This window comes from Phytophthora infestans, genomic scaffold (genome assembly GCF_000142945.1).
Source record: "Phytophthora infestans T30-4 supercont1.9 genomic scaffold, whole genome shotgun sequence".
Taxonomy (NCBI): domain Eukaryota; phylum Oomycota; class Peronosporomycetes; order Peronosporales; family Peronosporaceae; genus Phytophthora; species Phytophthora infestans.
In genome coordinates this window covers 3963039-3981259 of record NW_003303750.1, presented here as the reverse complement: position 1 = coordinate 3981259, position 18221 = coordinate 3963039, and the positions used below count along the sequence as shown (strand labels likewise).

The window sequence follows — 18221 nt, the reverse complement described above, 5'->3', positions numbered from 1 at the left end:
GTCCCATCTACTTTCACTGCGAAATATGATCCGGAGCGAACCAAGCACAGCGTTTTCAGAGGATTTTCAACCGTGTACGAGAATTTGGACACCAGCTTATTGTCCTTGTCAACAGTACTTACCTATAGCTACGTCGCTCAGCACTCATGGCTGTGTAAATTATAAAATAAGAGAATTAAAGCCAAGTAACAGCAGCACCGACAAGTTTGTTGAGAAGGGTGGTTAGTTGGAGCTCTCAAGAATATTCATTGGTTGGTACAGCCTTGTGTTGTAACTAGGTTTCAGCCACATGTGTTCTAATTAGGTAGGTGGTCAAATTGAGGTTTAAGCTAGATGTCGAGCGAATCCCGTATTTTATTTAGAGCACATATGCCTTATATGTGGGGTAAGACGGTAGTACATGTATTAGTACTGTTGATGCTACATGATCTTACTCCCAGATTTGCTTGCGCTTGCCCGTCCTGGTTAATGAAGGCTGTCGGAGCTCTCCATTGCTGTAGTTCCGCGACGTCTTGTCCTCTAAACCTATATCGAAACGGGACTCCAGCTTCCACTTAGGACTATTCGCTGTCGCAGCTTCAGCTCTTTCGCTATCTTGAAGCGGCATAATTTCTTTGTAACACGCCACGTCACCAATCAGACACTCCTCGGAAATCCTTGCTCCGCATAACTCGCGCGAATCCCAAAGTAATCGTGCAAACACCTCGAGAAAGTCTACTTCAAAGTCGAACGAAACGACGTAGTGACTCTGCGTGTCGAAGGTGAAGTCGATCCTCCCAGCACCATTGCACACACGCCCCAGCAGCTTCGCCGCGATGCGTGGGTATTGACGGATTTTACGTTAGAGAACATGACTTCCAAGATGTCTCGCGTTACCACGTGTCTATAACTCGCGTAGGACGTCACAATCGTCCGTCCTTCCGCTGAAACTACTTGAGACCGCAAGTAGTGAAATTCGAGCTCCGAAAGAGCTTTCGTGTACTGCTCCCATTGATGCAGCATCACTTTACGTGTCTTGACGTAATAGCCATCCAGTGCATCCCGACGATTGAAAGTCCGCGCACTAAGTATTTGCTGGTATTCAGTCAGTCGTTGGATTTCCTGTCGAAGATCCATGACGTCCAGCTCCAGGTTATAAAGCTGCGAGGCTTGAGAATCTCGCGTCCGCCACTTGAGCTTTTTGCGTTGATCGGGAGCTCTTCTCGCAGCGGCGAGTGCTGCGACGGCAGGAACACGCGGAGCTAGCACGGGTCGATACCGTACTGGTGTTACGCCAAAGGTTTCGGAGACCGAAATGTTCGTGTTCAGTGGTGTCGGGCGAGATATTGTGGATGCCTGGCGAATTCACAACTGACTGAGTCATGTGAATATTTGTCGCCGGTCGGTCGAGTTGCTATTCGATTGTTGGCTTCGGGCGTTTTTTGTTTCGCTCATTCACCACTACAGTTTAAAGTTTGCGGAGATTATTTTTATAATACTAACAACGCCGCTTTCTGCAGTCGAAGATCAAAAACGTACTTGTACAAAAGTTGGACTTACCAAATACAAATACTTTGGCGCAATCTTCTGGACTCTCCTTTTCTATCCGGTCGTAAACTTATCATTTGGAAGCTTATTAAACTTGCCTGTCGTTAATAAAAGAAAAGTATTTTTTTGTTTTTGTCAATGCTCGTTTTTTATTGGAGCATAGGTATCATTTACCGGTAGCTAACTACCATGAATAAACCACAAAAGAACGAGCAGAATACTCTATTTCTATTTCATTTCAAATTGAAAGAGCATGATAAATATATAAAGCTTGTTGCAGTTTTTTTTTATTAGTTTGAAGAAAACAACCAAAATAAAAACGCTGGGACCAGTAGGAATGCCTCATTCTTGTCACTTCAACATGGCACAGCGCGAGTTCATCTCTACCGGTATCACTGGCATTCTCGTCAAATATGTTACTTTTATGGATAGACATTTTGTTAGTGCTGTATGTGAGCTTGGCCGCATTCGTCTCAGCGTGAAGATCAGTATTCGCCGCTCATTCACGTTGGTTGCTCACGAGCAGCGAACACGCCTTACTCATACCAGTGTTCTTTTATCATTCATCCATTATTACATGGACGTCGCAACAGCGAAGTTGACGCTGAACACACGCGCTCTTGTCCCGTGTCTCACTACAGTTACGGACCAGCGTGGTACAACAGGTGTGTAATGAAAAAATCACCTCAACTTGGACGGAATCGTTGGAATTCGTCTCTGATTTCTGCAAGGGAAAACGCGCGTGACCCACAAAAAAGACTTCCACTTCATGACACGATGCTCCTACTCCCAAATCTCCTTGCGTCTGCCCGTCCTATTAGTCAACGAAGGCTCGCCACTCTTCGTCGCTATGCCCTGAAGGCGTCTTATCCTCTAAATCTGTATCGAAACTGGCCTCTGTCTTTTTCTCAACTGTAGCTGTCGCAATTGTACCAGCGTTTGGACTCGACGTGACCTCCCCGTAGCCGATAACGTCCCCAATCAGACATTCATCGGTGATCCTTGCTCCTTTGAAAATGGCACAAAGATCGCGCGGGTCCTGAAGCAAACGAGAAAACTCTTCGAGGAAGTCTAGTTCGAAGTCAAACGAGATAATGTTGTGCGTCTGCGTGTCAAAGACGAAGTCAAACTTGCCGACGCCTTTGAACACACGCCCCAACATCTTCGTCACAATGCGTGGATATTGTCGTAGTGCTTCAGGAAACATGACCTCCACCGTGTCTCGTGTTACGATGTGTTTGTAGCTGGCATAGGACGTGACGACCGTGTGCCCTTCCATCGAGAGGACTTGAGAGCGCAGGTAGTGAAATTCGAGGCCGGAGAGCGCCTTTGTGTATTGTTCCCACTGATGCAGCATCACGCCACGTCCGCTGAACCCACCGATACTCAGGTTCTCGTCCATAGTTTGCATAACGTACTGAGTCGCATCAAGCGGGGTGCCTGGACGATAGCCGTTCTCAAATACACGGTGGTACTCTTGCACTGTCTTGACGTAGTAGCCATCCAGCGCATCACGACGATTGAAAGTGCGGGCGTCGAGAATTTGCTGATACTCTGCCAAGCGTTGGATCTCCTGTTGAAGATGCATGACGTCCAGCTCCAAGTTGTAGAGCTGCGAAGCCTGGGAATCGCGCGTCCGCCATTTGAGCTTCTTGCGTCGATTGGGGGCTCTTCTCTCTGCGGCGAGTGCTGTGACGGCTGGTACTCGCGGTGCGAGAACAGGTCGAGATCGTACTGGAGTCACGTCGAAGGTATCGGCTATGGCATTGAACGGATGCATCGCTGCTTGGCGAGATGTCGTGTACCTTTGGCGAATTCTCGACTGATTGTTTTCTGTCGGAGGTCGGTTGAGTTGCCATTCGACTGTTAGCTTCGGGCGTTTTCTGTTTCGGTCGCTTACGTCCCATCGCCAGCATATGAAGTTGCGGCACGCAAATACCTAGGGGAAGTACAGAGCACACCTTTCGAATGAGGAGCACGAAATACTCTCTGGATTCAGTACTGAAATGGTTGCATCGTGATGGGCCCCGATTGTCAAGAGGATCAGCAGCTAACCTATTGTCGCGAGAGCATCTACAGTATGATAGATAGCTCCTGGAATTCAAGTCCAACGGGTACAAGTGCAGATTTCACTACAAGGATCAAACATATATATCTATCAGACAGCAATAAAAATAATTGGAGATGATTCGAAAAAGTACTGAATTCCTTTTGGTTTGTAAACAATTAAAGCTAGAAGACGTGGGTGTGACATCCTCGTTCCATAATAAAAAGACTGGCTGGAGAACCAATTAGCTTGGGGGATTTGCGAACGCGACAAAACGGTAGCTTACTGCCACAAGTTGCAGGGTTTGAAGACCAGAACACCACGAGTGCTGTGCCAATCGACTGAACTCAGTCGGGCCTGGGTCCTTAGCTTTATCTTCTTGTTCGCGCGTGACCAGTCGGACAAAGATGTAACAGCGAAAGGTGGGCCCAGTGTCTGAACCGATTGCATTTTGCAAGCGGCGGACTCTACTTGTTTACGGGGGAATATAATAGCAATGTCCGCGTAAGGGGCAGGTGTAGAAGTTTATTTCCTACACAACCGGTGGGTAACCCATCGGGCTGTAAGCTTCACGCCACGAACAGAATATGCCACAGTGTCCACAGGGCGGCTATTCGCTCCACAAGGCTAGCGCCTGTCGCCAGAGACACGGAAAAACATCCTGCACGCATTTCCGGACCGATGGTATCAACATTCACGTCTCAGTAACGACACCAAATGTGGATCGGCGATTCATCGTTCCGGTTGAGGTTTGGACATGAAGCAAATCGATGGGTCAGGGGCCCGAAAAACCCTTAATAAAGCTCTTTATTATGAAGAGCATCGTGGGCCAGTCTTTTCGGCGTTCGCAGATATCACTGCACAACTCGTCAACCATTCTGTTCAGTATGCTCCATGTATTGATTTTAATTATTAGCTGAACGATTTATAAAAAATGACCAAAATGGCTCAGATTGCCTAAATCTGAGACGTCGTCCCAGAATCTACTCCACAGATAGCTGAGCTAAGATGCCTTCCAGATTATGAAGGAAGAGGGCACTCGGTGCTCCTACTTGATCTCGCCGTCATCGCGGCAACAAAGGACCAGCTCATTATTTTAATAGAGCTGATCTTGCCCCGTTACGTATTGAAACTGCGGACAAAGTTTCTCAAATATTTTGGCATTCCTAGGCGTACTACTAATGAACCTGGGCAATCTGCGCTACGCTAAAATTTCATGGAAACACCTACTGGTCACCATGAAGGCGTTTTCTGACTTTTTCTATGCCGAAAAGGAAAAATCGAGGTTTCCATGAAAATGTACTGAGCTCGCAACTTGCGACTGTCACGAACGCTCATTCTGAATCTGGCAAAGAGTTGCACGTGGCCATGAAGATTCACTGCGTTGTGTTGGCTGCCGCGTCGCTGTTGGCGGCGCTACCGACGAGTGCAAGCTCAGAGATCGCAGCTCCCATCCGGGTGGCGACTACCGAAAAGCGGATCTATCTTCGTCGATCTCTGTCGGATACGACGACTGGAGAAGAGGAAAATGGCATCAACAATAACGAGTCGAGCGCCTTAAATGAGGCAGAAGAAGGATTTGAGGAAGAAAAGAACATGCAAACACAAGCCCCAACTACACTCGAATCCGAAGAAGGGGTTTTTGATGAACCGGAAGAGAGCATTGAAACTACACCGACTAATACACAAGAAACTTCGGACGAGGTTGAAGAAGAAGAACTCGACGAGGAAAACGAGAACTTGACATCGACGTCGAAGAGCTCGTCTAACGAGTCGTCTATCGATGTGGGTGACGCTGAAGAAGAAGACCAAAGCCCTCAAACCCCCGAAGTAATTACCACAACAACGGTTAATCTAGATGAGGTGGTTGATGAAGCTATGCGAGAAGAGAACAGTACCGAAGCCCCGACAAATTTATCGACGACGACTGTTGCTGAAGCAAAGACGAAATCTGAAGGCAAGAGCGTGCAAACGTCGTCTAGTTGCTCACGGGCGGAGGCGGTCTCTTCTACCGAGGCACCAGTTGAGGTGTCTGACACTGAGAATGAAGAAGAATCTGAGGAAGATGAGCAAAACACTGAAAACCTCACGACGAATCTAAAAACTGAGACCCCGACGTTCGCTGAAGCCGAGGAACAAGCGTGCGGGACCGAAGACAAGAGCGTGCGAACCCCTTCGACTGACGATCAGACGACGGATTCAACTGAGGCTGAGGCTGAGGATGAAGAGGACAGTGAGTCAGAGGACTCTAGCGACGAAGGCTCAAGCGACGAAGTCTCAAGCGACGAGGACTCAAGCGACGAGGACTCAAGCGACGAGGACTCCAGTGACGAAGAATCTAGTGACGATTTCAAGTCTGACAACAACGAAGGCAAGGATGAAGATGAAGACATGGATGAAGCTATGAGCGACGAAGCGTTGGACAACGACACGGAGAGTGACTTAGTTGAGGAAAGTGACTTAGCTGAGGAAGGCGGTCCATAAATTTCTGAAGGATCTACAAAATTGCGTTAAAAATTAATATTGGCAAGGACCAATAAATGGATGTTTATTTCATTCCATATTAACAATTTAACTCTCGGCATTTTCTACGTAGGTGAGGTCTTGTTGCCGCCACTGTTTGTCTTCGTCGGACCAGCAGCGATCTTCTCTCCAATCTCGTGCTTGAAGTAAACTATTACATTTATGTTCCCCCCCCACACACACACACTATTAACCCGGTATAAAAACGGTAGACGAGAACAGGAATCCCGCAAAAGTAGTACGCCCGCCGAGGGAAGCCTATTATGCTCAAAATACTTGAGCTGGAAAGCGCAACAAGTTTCCGTGTACGCCAAGCACTCACGAATGTCCATTCGAACGCCAACAAGATTGAAATGATGGTAGGGAAGCAACTTTTCCACTATTTATTAAACTCATGCTAGTTGTCACCACATTCGGTTTCATCTTAACGGTGGATCTATGGCAATCTCGCGTAACGTCTCCAATGTGAAAAAAATGGATCAGCGACGGATACTCTGGCCATTATCGAGATAGTGGACGTGTAATACCCATAAGTGTAACGGGGTACGTAGCCCTAAGTGTACCCTGGTTACATGAAGTGTGACACTTCACACTTCAGGAGTATGACACGTCATACTCCGGGATATTTGGTACAAGGTACCAAGGTCGTTCAAAGCCAACCATTGGCTAAATGACATTGCATTTCTATAGGTAACTAACAGTTTGTATTAAACCCAAACTTAACCTACCTATAAATATACTCAGCTTACAATCTACCTTATTTAGGTCACTTCGCTCTCTTTAATTAAAGAGGGGACCTGTGAACTGCCGTTCACTGAGAGTTTGTATGCTCTCGGAAAATAACTTCCTCTAGCGCAAGGTGCTGTGTGACCCCGTCACACTTGGTAGCACTAGTAGTCAATCCACGCCACCGCGGGTAGACTACCTGAACCTCTCCGAACTTCGTTGCCATGGATAGGAACGACTTCTCCCATTTGAACGACTCTCAGCTCGAGTCGGTTCGGAAGATGGCAGGCATCTTCGGGATGGAGGCCCTGCAGAGCCTGGTGGTATCAACACCGGCTGAGCAGCTCGAGCGCATCAATGCATTCGACGCGTACGAGCAGGGCCTCATCGCGCATGTGCGGGAGAACCTGCAGGCTCCGGCGGCGGAAGCAAATCCGCCTCACCCGAAGCCAATACGGCTGAAGGTTAAGCCGTATGAAGGAAAGGAAGGCGAGAACCTTCACTTCTGGGTCCGAGAAGTAGAGCTCGCGATGGACGCGGCTCTGATCTCGACCGAGCAACTGCGTGTTGCTTTTGCACTCTCCAACCTTAGCGGTCGTGCTAAGAGTTGGGTGTACACTCGGGAAGCAACATCCCCTGGATGTGTCACATCCTGGGCTCAGCTGTGCGAACAGCTCCGAGCCGCGTTCCTCCAGGCGAACTACGAGTACCGCCAGCGTTCGTGCTTCCTCGCGTGTAAACAAGGAAGGCGCGAACTGCACGATTATGTGCAAGAGATACGGGAGCTCACGGCGTCCCTAGTGGGAAACCCACTCACGAACACATCAAGATGACTGTGTTCATGGACGGCCTTCGAGTGGGCCCCGCACGCACTCAGCTGTTCCGGGTGCAGGCAAGCACCCTTGAAGAGGCGATTCAAGTGGCTCTTCAAGAAGAATACAGCCATCGCCAGGCGCGTACGCCGGCCTCAGCGTGGCCTGGGAGTTCCTTGTCGGCTCCCGGTCGAACAAGCCCCAACGGACCCGTTCCCATGGAACTCGGGTCCGCCGAACAGCGTGACATCCGCTGCTTCGGCTGTAGGAAGATGGGCCACTTCAAGCGCGACTATCCCGCGGAAAGACTCCGCAGACGGTCCTTCCCAAGCCCGTCCTTGAAGGGTCGCTGGCAGAAGCCAGGATCCCGGGGACAGGGGAACGCAGGGAACCAGTAGGGGCGGGGCGCCCTACTGGGGAAGAACTAAGTTTTCGTGATGGGTGCGCGGGTGGCGCGTACCACGGGGACTTAGCCCCTGAGAGTCTTCGCACTCTCGAATCGGCAAAGAGCAGCGGCGGGTTGCTCGTAGTACACGGATGTGTACGGGGATACGATCATCCCTTTAGAATCTTGATTGACTCTGGGGCGTCGAAGAATTTCGCACGCCGCCAGACGGTTGCTCGTAACAGCAACAAGTTGTCTGATGCTTTAAGAGAAAGCAAGGGCAACGGGACGGTGTCAGTGCAACTGGCCGACGGGAAGGTCGTCACTGTCTCCACGTCCAAGTGGATCTGGCCCGTCAAGTTTGAAGACTTTGACAGCCTCGAACAGCTCACTGTTTTTGATATGGATCCCATATGATATGATCCTGGGCATGCCCTGGCTTGAGAAGCACGAGCCCTGGATCGACTGGCGAGGCAAGGCAATCGGTGCCAGCCGCCCTGCGCAGTCCGACAGAGCATTGGTGAGTCATGTTCCCACCTCTGTCAGGACCCGGGGCGCCCGCGAGGGCTGCCAGGGTACCAAAGCATCCGGCAGATGCTTGGGAGTCGTCGACGTATATGACGACTCCGAGGATGTTTTGATGGTGGCCGCGCCCAGAAGAGGCGCTGGCCAAGTGGGTAACTTAGGTCCACAGGCGGGTAACTTAGCTCCGCAGACAGCTGCAGCTGTCATGAACACTGAGAACAGCGTGTTCAGAGTGGGTAACAGAATTCCACTCACGGTCGCCCAGACCATAACTGAAGAGGAAGACGTCGGATATGCTTCCTGTGTGGGTAACACAGTGCCACACGCGGTCGCCCAGACCTTAACTGAAGAGGAAGGCGTTGAACACGCTTCCTGTGTGGGTAACACAGTGCCACACGCGGTCGCCCAGACCTTAACTGAAGAGGAAAGCGCTGAACACGCTTCCTGTGTGGGTACAACAGTACCACACGAGGCCACGAGTGCCTCGGATGTCGTAGCGACGACATCCCTAGACGTGGGCAGCAAATCTCCCCGTCACAGGCGCCGTCGGCAAAGACGCCGCCGCCGCCTCAAGTCGGATCCGAACTTCGTTCCGATCGACGTCGCTTCAAGCGACTCGGAGTCCAGGGCCCGGGCTCCTCCGACAAGGCCGGTGGAAGAGTGTTATCACATCTTCGATGGCGAGACAGGTTTACCCGTCAAGGCATCTGGTGTCCACTTGGAACCGCTGCTAGAGGTTGCAGAGATACTGCACCTCGAGGAAATGACGGCTGAGTCTTTCCTGACCAACCTCAAGGCTGGAGAGATTGCTGAGATGGTACTCATGAGACCTGAGACCACTCAGGAGGAGCTGAACTCCTCCTCTGTCTTGGACGAGAACGTCCTGGAGGACATGAACAAGCAGCGTCAGGCGCGCTTGGGTTCTGAGATTCTCAAGAACCCCAAGGATCCGGTGTATCCTTTGGTGACGGAGTATGCGGACGTGGTGAGCAAACACCCACCGACCCAACTCCCACCGGATCGAGGCGCACGGCACGAGATTGATCTCGTGCCCGGCACAAAGTATTGTGTCACGAGGCAATGGCCTCTCCCGCGCGAACAGTGCGAGGTCATTGATGCCTTCTTCGCCGCGAAAGCGAAGGCAGGCGTGGTGCGGGAGTCGAAATCCCCGCACTCGACGCCGACTTTCTGCGTCCGTAAGCCGAACGGAAAGTGGCGTCTGGTTCACGCTTATAACAAGCTGAACAACGCAGCGGTGCCGGCCAAACACCAATCCCACGAAAGGATGTTTAGTTGAACAACATGGCCGGGAGCGTACTGTACAGTGCGCTGGATTTGGTAGACGGATACTACCAAATCCTGATGCGAGAGAGCGACATCCCGCTCACCGCGGTAAGCACTCCAAGCGGCATGCTTTGGGAGTGGATCGTCATGCCGCAGGGCTTGTCTAACGCCCCGGCGACGTTCAATCGCCTGGTGACGCAATTGTTCCGCCCTTTGCGTACCTTCGTACAGACGTACTTCGACGACATATTCGTCCATAGCCGTGCCGAGGGAGGCAAGACGGCCATGGAGGTGCATCTAGGTCACCTCCGTCGAGTGTTGGACGTAATGCGAGCAAACAAGCTCTACGCCAACATCGACAAGTGCGTTTTCGCGTCACCAGAGATTAACGTTCTGGGTTGCTTCGTAAGCAAGTAGGCGTTCGAGCTGACCCAGACAAGGTCAAGGCCATCGCAGCATGGCCGACGCTCCGATCCCAGAAGGATCTTTGAAAGTGGTTGGGCTTGGCCAACTACCTTCACAAGTACAGCGCAGGGTACGCGGGCTTCGCTAAGCCCTTGTCGAGCCTCTTTCAGTAGGACGTCGACTGGCGCTGGGAGCAAGAGCACCAGGATGCTTTTGACAGCATCAAGGCCAGTCTCCAAGAGGCCCCTGGCCTGGCCCTGCCGGACGAGACGAAGCCGTTTAGCGTCGTCTGCGATGCCTCCGATTACGCCATCGGATGTGCATTGCTGCAGGCCGACACGGCTGGACAGGAACGAGTCATCTCGTTCCAGTCCAGGCAGCTCAAAGCCGCCGAGCGGAACTACCCTGTCCATGACAAGGAGCTCCTGGCAATGAAATATGCCCTTGTGAAGTTCCGTGCTCACCTTCTGGGCTCTCGGCCCTTCGTGATCTACACAGATCACGCGTCCTTGAGGACGGCGACTAACTCGCCTCACCTCTCCCAAAGGATGGCGAGGTGGCTATCCTTCTTCGCGGAATACAACTTCCGCGTCGAATACAAGCCGGGCAAGCTCAACGTGCTTGCGGATGCCCTCTCTCGGCGTCCCGACAATGAGCTGGCCCACATCACGCGGGTGACAACGGATCTATATGATCGGATACGCATGGCGTATCGGGACGATGAGGCTGTCGCGCCTCTCGTCAAGTTCCTTAAGGCCGGAACAAGTGCGAAGTCCGACTGGCTCTCGTCGCGACAGCGCTCACGGCTCCACCGATATGAGTTGAAGGAGGGCCTCCTCTATTATCGGGTGGAGCCCGCTGATCCTCCATGGGTGGTCGTACCCAACGACGAGGATCTGAAGTTCGACATCCTGGCGGAGGCGCATGACGCGCCCTCCAGCGGCCATTTGGGCCGCGAGAAGACCTTTCTGTCGGTCTCTCAGTCCTTCTGGTGGACCCACATGTACAAGTGGGTCGCCCGGTACGTCAAGACATGTGAAACATGTCAGCGGGTCAAACCCGCAGGGCACTCTTCGGCTCCACTACAGAGCCTGCCCGTACCGGCTGATTGTTGGAAGTCGATGAGCCTTGACTTTATCTTTGGGCTTCCCGCCGACGGACACGGTAACACCGGAATTTTGGTGTTCGTGTGTCGGCTGAGCAAGATGGTACATCTTGCTCCAGTTCCCGTTACTGTGACGGGCGAACAAACCGCAAGGTTGTTCGTCGATGGCGTGTTCCGCTATCACGGTCTCCCGGAGACGATTGTCTCGGACCGAGACCCGCGGTTCACTGCTGCGTTTTGGAAAACGCTGTTCCCTTTACTGGGAACTCGTCTGCAGATGTCCACTGCGGATCATCCGCAGACAGACGGCCAAACAGAGCGCGTCAATCGAGTGCTCGAGGACACTCTGCGCAGTGTGTGCGCGGCAGCGCCACGTACGTGGTCGACGCAACTTCCAGTTGTTGAGTTTGCGCTCAACAACGCGGTGCACGCGTCCACGGGGTTCGCGCCGTTCTACTTGAACGGCTTCCGCCATCCCAGAGTGCCTCTCACTCTTCGAGGAAACACTGACTCCTCTATTCTAAGTGGGGGAGAGGCTCGGAAAGCCCTTTCCTCCCAGGTCTCGGATGTGAGACCTGTTTCGCTGCGGAAATAGGTGGAATCCTTTATGGATACCAAGCTGAACATTGTCAGCAGGGTCCGCGATGCCATGGCAGCGGCCCAAGATAAACAAAAGGAGTACTCAGACAAACAAGGAAGAGGAAACTTAAGTATATTTGAGGTTGGTGACTTAGTGTTGCTAGACACGAGGAACCTACCTCTAGACACTGTTAGCTCTGTCGGCAGCAACAAACTGAAGCACCGCTTCATCGGACCTTTTGCAGTTCTGGCCAGACATGGTGCGTCGTACACCATCGACCTTCCAAAGTCAACGACGACGCACCCGACGTTCTATGTCGGACGACTTAAGCGGTACTTTGACCCGCAGGGGGTTGCTGACTCGCAGACCCCCCCTTGACCCAGCTCCTCGAAGCGAGGGCCGGTCACAGTCGTCGACGAGGGCGTCGGAGCAGGCACCCAAGCCTCGGTCGGGACGGCAAGGCTGCGGTCAAGACCGTACGCCGGAGGGGCTCCATACGAACGGACCCCGGCGCCATACGCCGAGTACGCTGAGTACGCCGGGTACGCACCATACGCGTACGTCTGGGAGTGTCCCGCAGGCGGCTCCGGACGTGGCAACAAAGCCTCGATCCGTCGGATCATGCGAAAGGCCTCGTCCAGATCGGACGAAGAGGCCCGGCGGTCCACCCGCAGGTGCAGGCTCGCGACCTCTCGCTCCACCAGGTCCAGGCGGCCCGCAAGACGAGCGAGCTCGCTCTGATTCCCGGCCTGGGCGGCAGCATTACCGGCCAGTCCCAAGGCCAAGTGCAATCTCAAGCACGAGGACACGTTGACGGAGGCGGTCAACCTCAGGGTCCTGTGTCGGACCCGCAGTCGGAGCACTCGGACGAGAGTGGCTCTCGGGAGGCGCCGAGTACTCGTACTCGTACGAGGGTGCCTCCGCCCCTGCTTGACCGGAATGGAGAAGTCCACTTCCACGTGGAGCGGATCCTCCAGGAGCAACGGCGTCGCGGTAAGCGACAGCTCCTCGTGAAGTGGAGGGGTTATGCCCACTCCGAGAGCTCGTGGGAGCTGATTGAACGGCTCCTGATTGACTGCCCGAAGGCTGTCGCAATCTGCGAACAGAAGCGGCGGCAGCTTCATAAGTAGTCCGGGGCTTCTTGCCCGAACGGGGTACGGATGATGAATACATACCGTACCCGCGCTCATCGTGAGCGCTAGAAGCCGCGCGCTTCAGGATGTCCCTTAGCAGCATACGCTTGCTGATCAAGTGGGCAAACCTCACACTTAGATCACGCTGGTCCAGGATGTGGGACAGCTGCTGATCTTCATGGAGTTCCCGTAACTCCGTGGGTGAGTACTTGAGAGTCTCCACCCACGCCCAGAACATGTCCTCACAAGAACCCCACGTGGGACAGTTCTCGGGCATAACCCAGGGGTATCCTTAAACAGGATAGAGACCACCCCGGGTCTCGGGCTTCTTACGACAAGTCGTGAAGTCCTTAAGGGGAATGCGGTGTGGCGCGAGAAGCACACACCGAGCAGCCTCCAAGCTGTCGACGAACAACTGTTCCTTCTGAACAAGGGCTCGTTCATAGATTCCCCTAGAAGTGTGGCCGCCCACAAGGCCACGAGGAGCGACGAAAACCTCCAAGAAGAGGTCAGCCCCAGCGCTCTCCTCGGGAGGCCAATACCCTCTTGAGTTGATGACAGCTCCCTGGCTGACGGGTGCCGCCACCGAACCCCCACGCACACGCTGGGTAGCTTGGAATTCCTCCTGCTGCTGGTCGAGGTCATTCGAGACCTCCCGGGGCTCAACGATAGCACCCTCCTCCTCCTCTTCTTCCTCCTTCTCCTCCTCTTCATCCGAGGAGTCGAAGAGACTCTGATAGGAGCGTCGAGTCTCCTTCTCCTCGCGGAGTGGAGACTTAGGGGCTGTACGCTTCTTTCAGGGCTTGGCGCCTTCGGCTTTAGAGGCCTTAGCGCGCGCAAGACCCTCGGCAAGCGAAAGACGTTTGCGAGGATTCTCTTCCTCATCGCCACCGGCTTTGGGAGCGCCCTTAGCCTTAACGGCCGGGCACTCAGAGCGCACAGAGGTCCTGGGACTGTGATCACCGTGATCACTAGCGGGCGACTGCACGCTGTCATCTTTGTGCTCACTGGGCACTGGGCTGTGCCCTCCCACAGAGTCCGCAGGAGCATCATGAGTGCTCCCGGACTCGGCATCGTCCTCACTGTCCGAGTTGAACTCACGTTCTACAAACCGAGGGTTCGGACGATTGTAAGATATGGGCGACGGGCTGCGGCGCTTGCTCGCGCGCTTGTCCACAGCCGCGTCACCCGAGGAACCAATCGCCTCGGAGGCCACCTGAGTAGCCTCCTTGAGTGCAGAGCCTTTGCCGTGAGGCTAAGAGCTTTTGGCTTGCGCCTTACCGGCAGCAGCCTTGAAGCGTGTCTTAGCTCCGCTCTTTGCAGTGCCACGAGGCATGATAACGGTCGAAGTGGAGACCTAGACGAAGAGCGCACAGGTTGCTGCTCGAGGCTCTAACTGTGAAGTGAGCCTCCGCCGCACTCGCGCGGCCAAGTCGATGGTTTTCGACTTTGATAATGAGCGTTTGTGACGAACACCTCTTCATTCTGATTGGTCGGTAAACCGAACCTAAGTGGGGGAGGATGTAACGGGGTACGTAGCCCTAAGTGTACCCTGGTTACATGAAGTGTGACACTTCACACTTCAGGAGTATGACACGTCATACTCCGAGATATTTGGTACAAGGTACCAAGGTCGTTCAAAGCCAACCATTGGTTAACCCCTCAGTTACCAGAAGATCCGTGTTGGAACCGCCTATTTTACGTCGTAAGTTACGACTTTATTTTAGTATATTTATTTGTATGGATGTGTCTTTTCCACACTGGATTCCCGCTATAAACTGTCAGAGGATATTCTGAGCTACGTCGTATGAGTTACGACATTATGAGCACGTCGTATCACGAAAAGCAATAACTTACGACGTTCAAGTATTGTTTTTGTCGAAGCAGATGCCTATTTACACATCCGTAGAGATCCTCGTACAACAGAGAAAGAGCTACATTTACATAAACTAAGTGCTGTCCAAACGCATTCAAACGATTGCCGATTGCTGAGCTGGCTGATCCTCTTCATTGTCGGCCTCGCCGTCTTGTTGACAGAGCAGCTCACGCCGAGTTGGTTTTCGAGTACCAGCCTTGGCTGATCGTCGCAAGACGACTCGCTTGCCGAGCGATGCTGGGATGGAAGCCCCACTGTCAAAGTCTTCGTGCCAAATCTGATAGCATGTTTTGCGCACGCCTCCGTAGCTATGGCGCGACTTGGGGCAGAGGAAGCACTTTGCGTCTGCGTGTGAGCGATTTTCACAATAATAGGTCGTTTGAAAGGATTTTTTTCGATCGCCTCGTAGAAGAGCGCATACTTTGCAAGAGCGTTGCCGGCGCTTTTGGGTGCCTGAAACGGTGACCCAGTCGTCGAACTGGATGTGTTTGTGACCGTCTAGTCGGCGGCGCTTGCGAGAGCGAGCCATAGGAGAAGGTGTAGGAGCAGTAGCTTCAATGAAGTCATCGGCTTTGAGTTGCATCGATTGCTTATGAAGTAGAAGATACCATTCTCCACGATCTTTTGGTACCAGCCTCTTGATCCGGCATGTTTCCTTGTGTGTGAGATACGCATTGACGAGTGCCATGTCCATGAAAACCATGAACAGTGACTTGTAATACTTCCTGAAACGGAAAGCCGTTTGGATTGAATAGGACTGCAGGCGAAGTTGATCATGTACATCAACTCCGCCCATCCAGCGTTGGTAATCAGTAACTAACTTTGGGCATTTGACGCAAGACGGCCCGACCATCTTGACGTTACGACGAATAGAGTCCTCTGCCATGACCGGACCCGTGGCCAGGTAGTGGACCGGCTTTCGGTCCCACCAGTGGCAAGCTATCATGGTCGGTATAGCAGTGGAGCGAGAGAACGCAAATGTACCACGCTCAATCGCTCGAGGACGTGTTTTACATTTCTCAATAACTTGCTTGTCGAACCCCAGTCTGTTGATCATGATCGTTCCCACCACGTAGATACCCATCGATAGAAGCTGAATAGCCAGTGGGATAGACGAGTAAAATCGATCGATCACTACCAATCGAAACCCTTGTGATCGATCTCCCAGAACGGCTTTCATGTTTCGAATAACTGCAGCAGCCCCCGTCTTGTCGTCGACTGCTTGCTGATCACCATCCTCGGTCTCACGCTTTCCGACGTACACCTCGAATCTATAGTAGTAAGTTACGACGTAATAAAATATCGTATTACAATTCAAGCCGTAAGTTACGACATAATTTTTAAACGAAACAAACTTACCGGTGGCAGTATGCACTCACAGAATCGCAAGCCATAAACAACTTGGTTCCGTATCGATGGGGCTTGTCGGGCATAAACATCCGCGTGGTGTTGCGCTTGGACGTGGCTGGTAGTACGCCTTCGTCAAACGAGAACTTACTACCGAGTGACCAGCCAGATCGAAACCGAGTTTGCAACGTGTCGACAACAGGCCGTAACTTCCACAATTTGTCTCGAATCCGTGGGGCTTCGTTGTTCACGACATGGAAGTCTCGAAGAATTGACGTGCAGCGGTTTCGAGCCATGAACTTGCCAAAGTTTCCGGCAGGTATTGCACCGTCTTCGGTCATTGACCAATGCCGAGAAAAGCGACGCGTCATTGGGTTCAGCATTCTTGCCACTAAGAGCCCAATGACGTGGAGTATCTCATGAGTTTCGTACGCAGCCTCGACGCGCAATCGCCTTTCAATCTGCTTAACAGTCTCGGGGGCTGGTACAGTGCGTTTCCTTTGCTTCTGTCGGATTCGCTTAGCTCTGGCGTGTACTGTCTGCTTCTTGTAGCGATTTGTCTCCTTGGTGATGGTAACCCACAGTGATTTTGGTAGGAAGTAAAATAGAAGCAGCAAGGGAGAATCCGCAATGTCCTGTAGCTCCCTGATCGGTACGGCGACGTCCGTAGACAGGCGAGGGTACCCTCCACTGTCAGCTTCGAAGATGGACGAAGGAGGACTCCACTCAAAGCTCCGGAGTGCGGCCTTGTCGATCGACTCCAGTGTTAATTTGCCACCCTAACGCCTCGACAAATGCGTCGTCCATCAGAGCAACGTCTTTCATCGTCCTCAAGTGTGTCGTCGGGGTACTCACGCCTTACGATGATATCGTCGCCACTATTGTCGCTGCTGTCGCTGCCACTAGAATCGACGGCCTCGTATTCATCCGAAAGATCTCCATCGCCCATAACATTCACGTCGGTTACCGGCAGTGCCACACGGCAGTCATCCTCCACAGTCTCACCTCCACACACACTTGCGCCTTCCTCCTCCACACTGGCGCAACCATCATCGTTGTCGTCCGAATTGCTCGACTCGGCGCCTGATAGGAGCCGCTGGAACGCCCCCACGACCATCTCTCGATCTGACTGCTCCAACGTATCCTCCGCTTCCGACTGGGGGTCACTGTCCGTGCCAAACATCGCCGATAAGGTGTTGGCCGACAGCGCGATGGATGTGTCTATCTGTGACGCCGTCACTGTAACGTCCACCGGCACGACCTCATCACTGCCCACCTCCCTCTCACTGTCGCCACTCTCTTCAGCAATAAGCCCAGTCTCGATTGCATAAGCCACCACAGCATCCTCCCCTAGACAAGTGATATAAATTAGACAAATGAAGCACATAACCATATACGAGCTTCGCACCAGTGAGCGACTTCCCGTCCGGCGACGTGTACGTCCACTCCTTCGCAAGTCCACCGGAAGGTCTCTTCGACGTCCATCCCACTGCACGTAGCTGCCGCCAGAGATGCTTGAAGTCGATGGCACGCACGTCCATCGTGCTGGCAACTGCTGATTGCTTCGTCCGCGTACTTGATCGAACTCTCGCCATAGTGGCAAGTTCTTGAATGAGACACCAGTGGCTCGAGTCGGCGCTCTCGGCCACTCATCATTCTGTTCGGTGCAGCACATCTACCCTTCCCCCACCCTTTCTTTTACATTTGCCGAATCGACCTCTTTCAGCTTATATAATTTGCCTCCAAACTTTGACTTGGTTAAAGTATCGTGTCCTCTTTTTTCGAGCCATTTTCTGTTTGAAGGCTCGAATTACGTCGTAAGTTACGACTTTCGCCCTACTCAAAGTCGTAACTTACGACGTTGGTAACAGAGGGGTTAAATGACATTGCATTTCTATAGGTAACGTAACAGTTTGTATTAAACCCAAACTTAACCTACCTATAAA

General features: G+C 52.6%; 2 protein-coding genes across 2 annotated transcripts; one reads left to right on the top strand and one right to left on the bottom strand.

Moving 5' to 3' along the window:
- Nucleotides 1–430: 430 nt before the first annotated feature.
- Nucleotides 431–3307, bottom strand: PITG_06162 (uncharacterized protein; the record flags this gene model as incomplete). Its single annotated transcript, XM_002998292.1, has 5 exons — nt 431–805; nt 841–1335; nt 1540–1581; nt 2213–2310; nt 2461–3307. 5 exons carry the CDS (start codon nt 3305–3307, stop codon nt 431–433), a joined length of 1857 nt encoding a protein of 618 aa, XP_002998338.1.
- Nucleotides 3308–4837: 1530 nt separating this feature from the next.
- PITG_06161 (uncharacterized protein) lies at nt 4838–6058 on the top strand (the record flags this gene model as incomplete). Its single annotated transcript, XM_002998291.1, has 1 exon — nt 4838–6058. The coding sequence occupies one exon, from the start codon at nt 4838–4840 to the stop codon at nt 6056–6058; it is 1221 nt and encodes a 406-aa protein (XP_002998337.1).
- Nucleotides 6059–18221: the final 12163 nt, after the last annotated feature.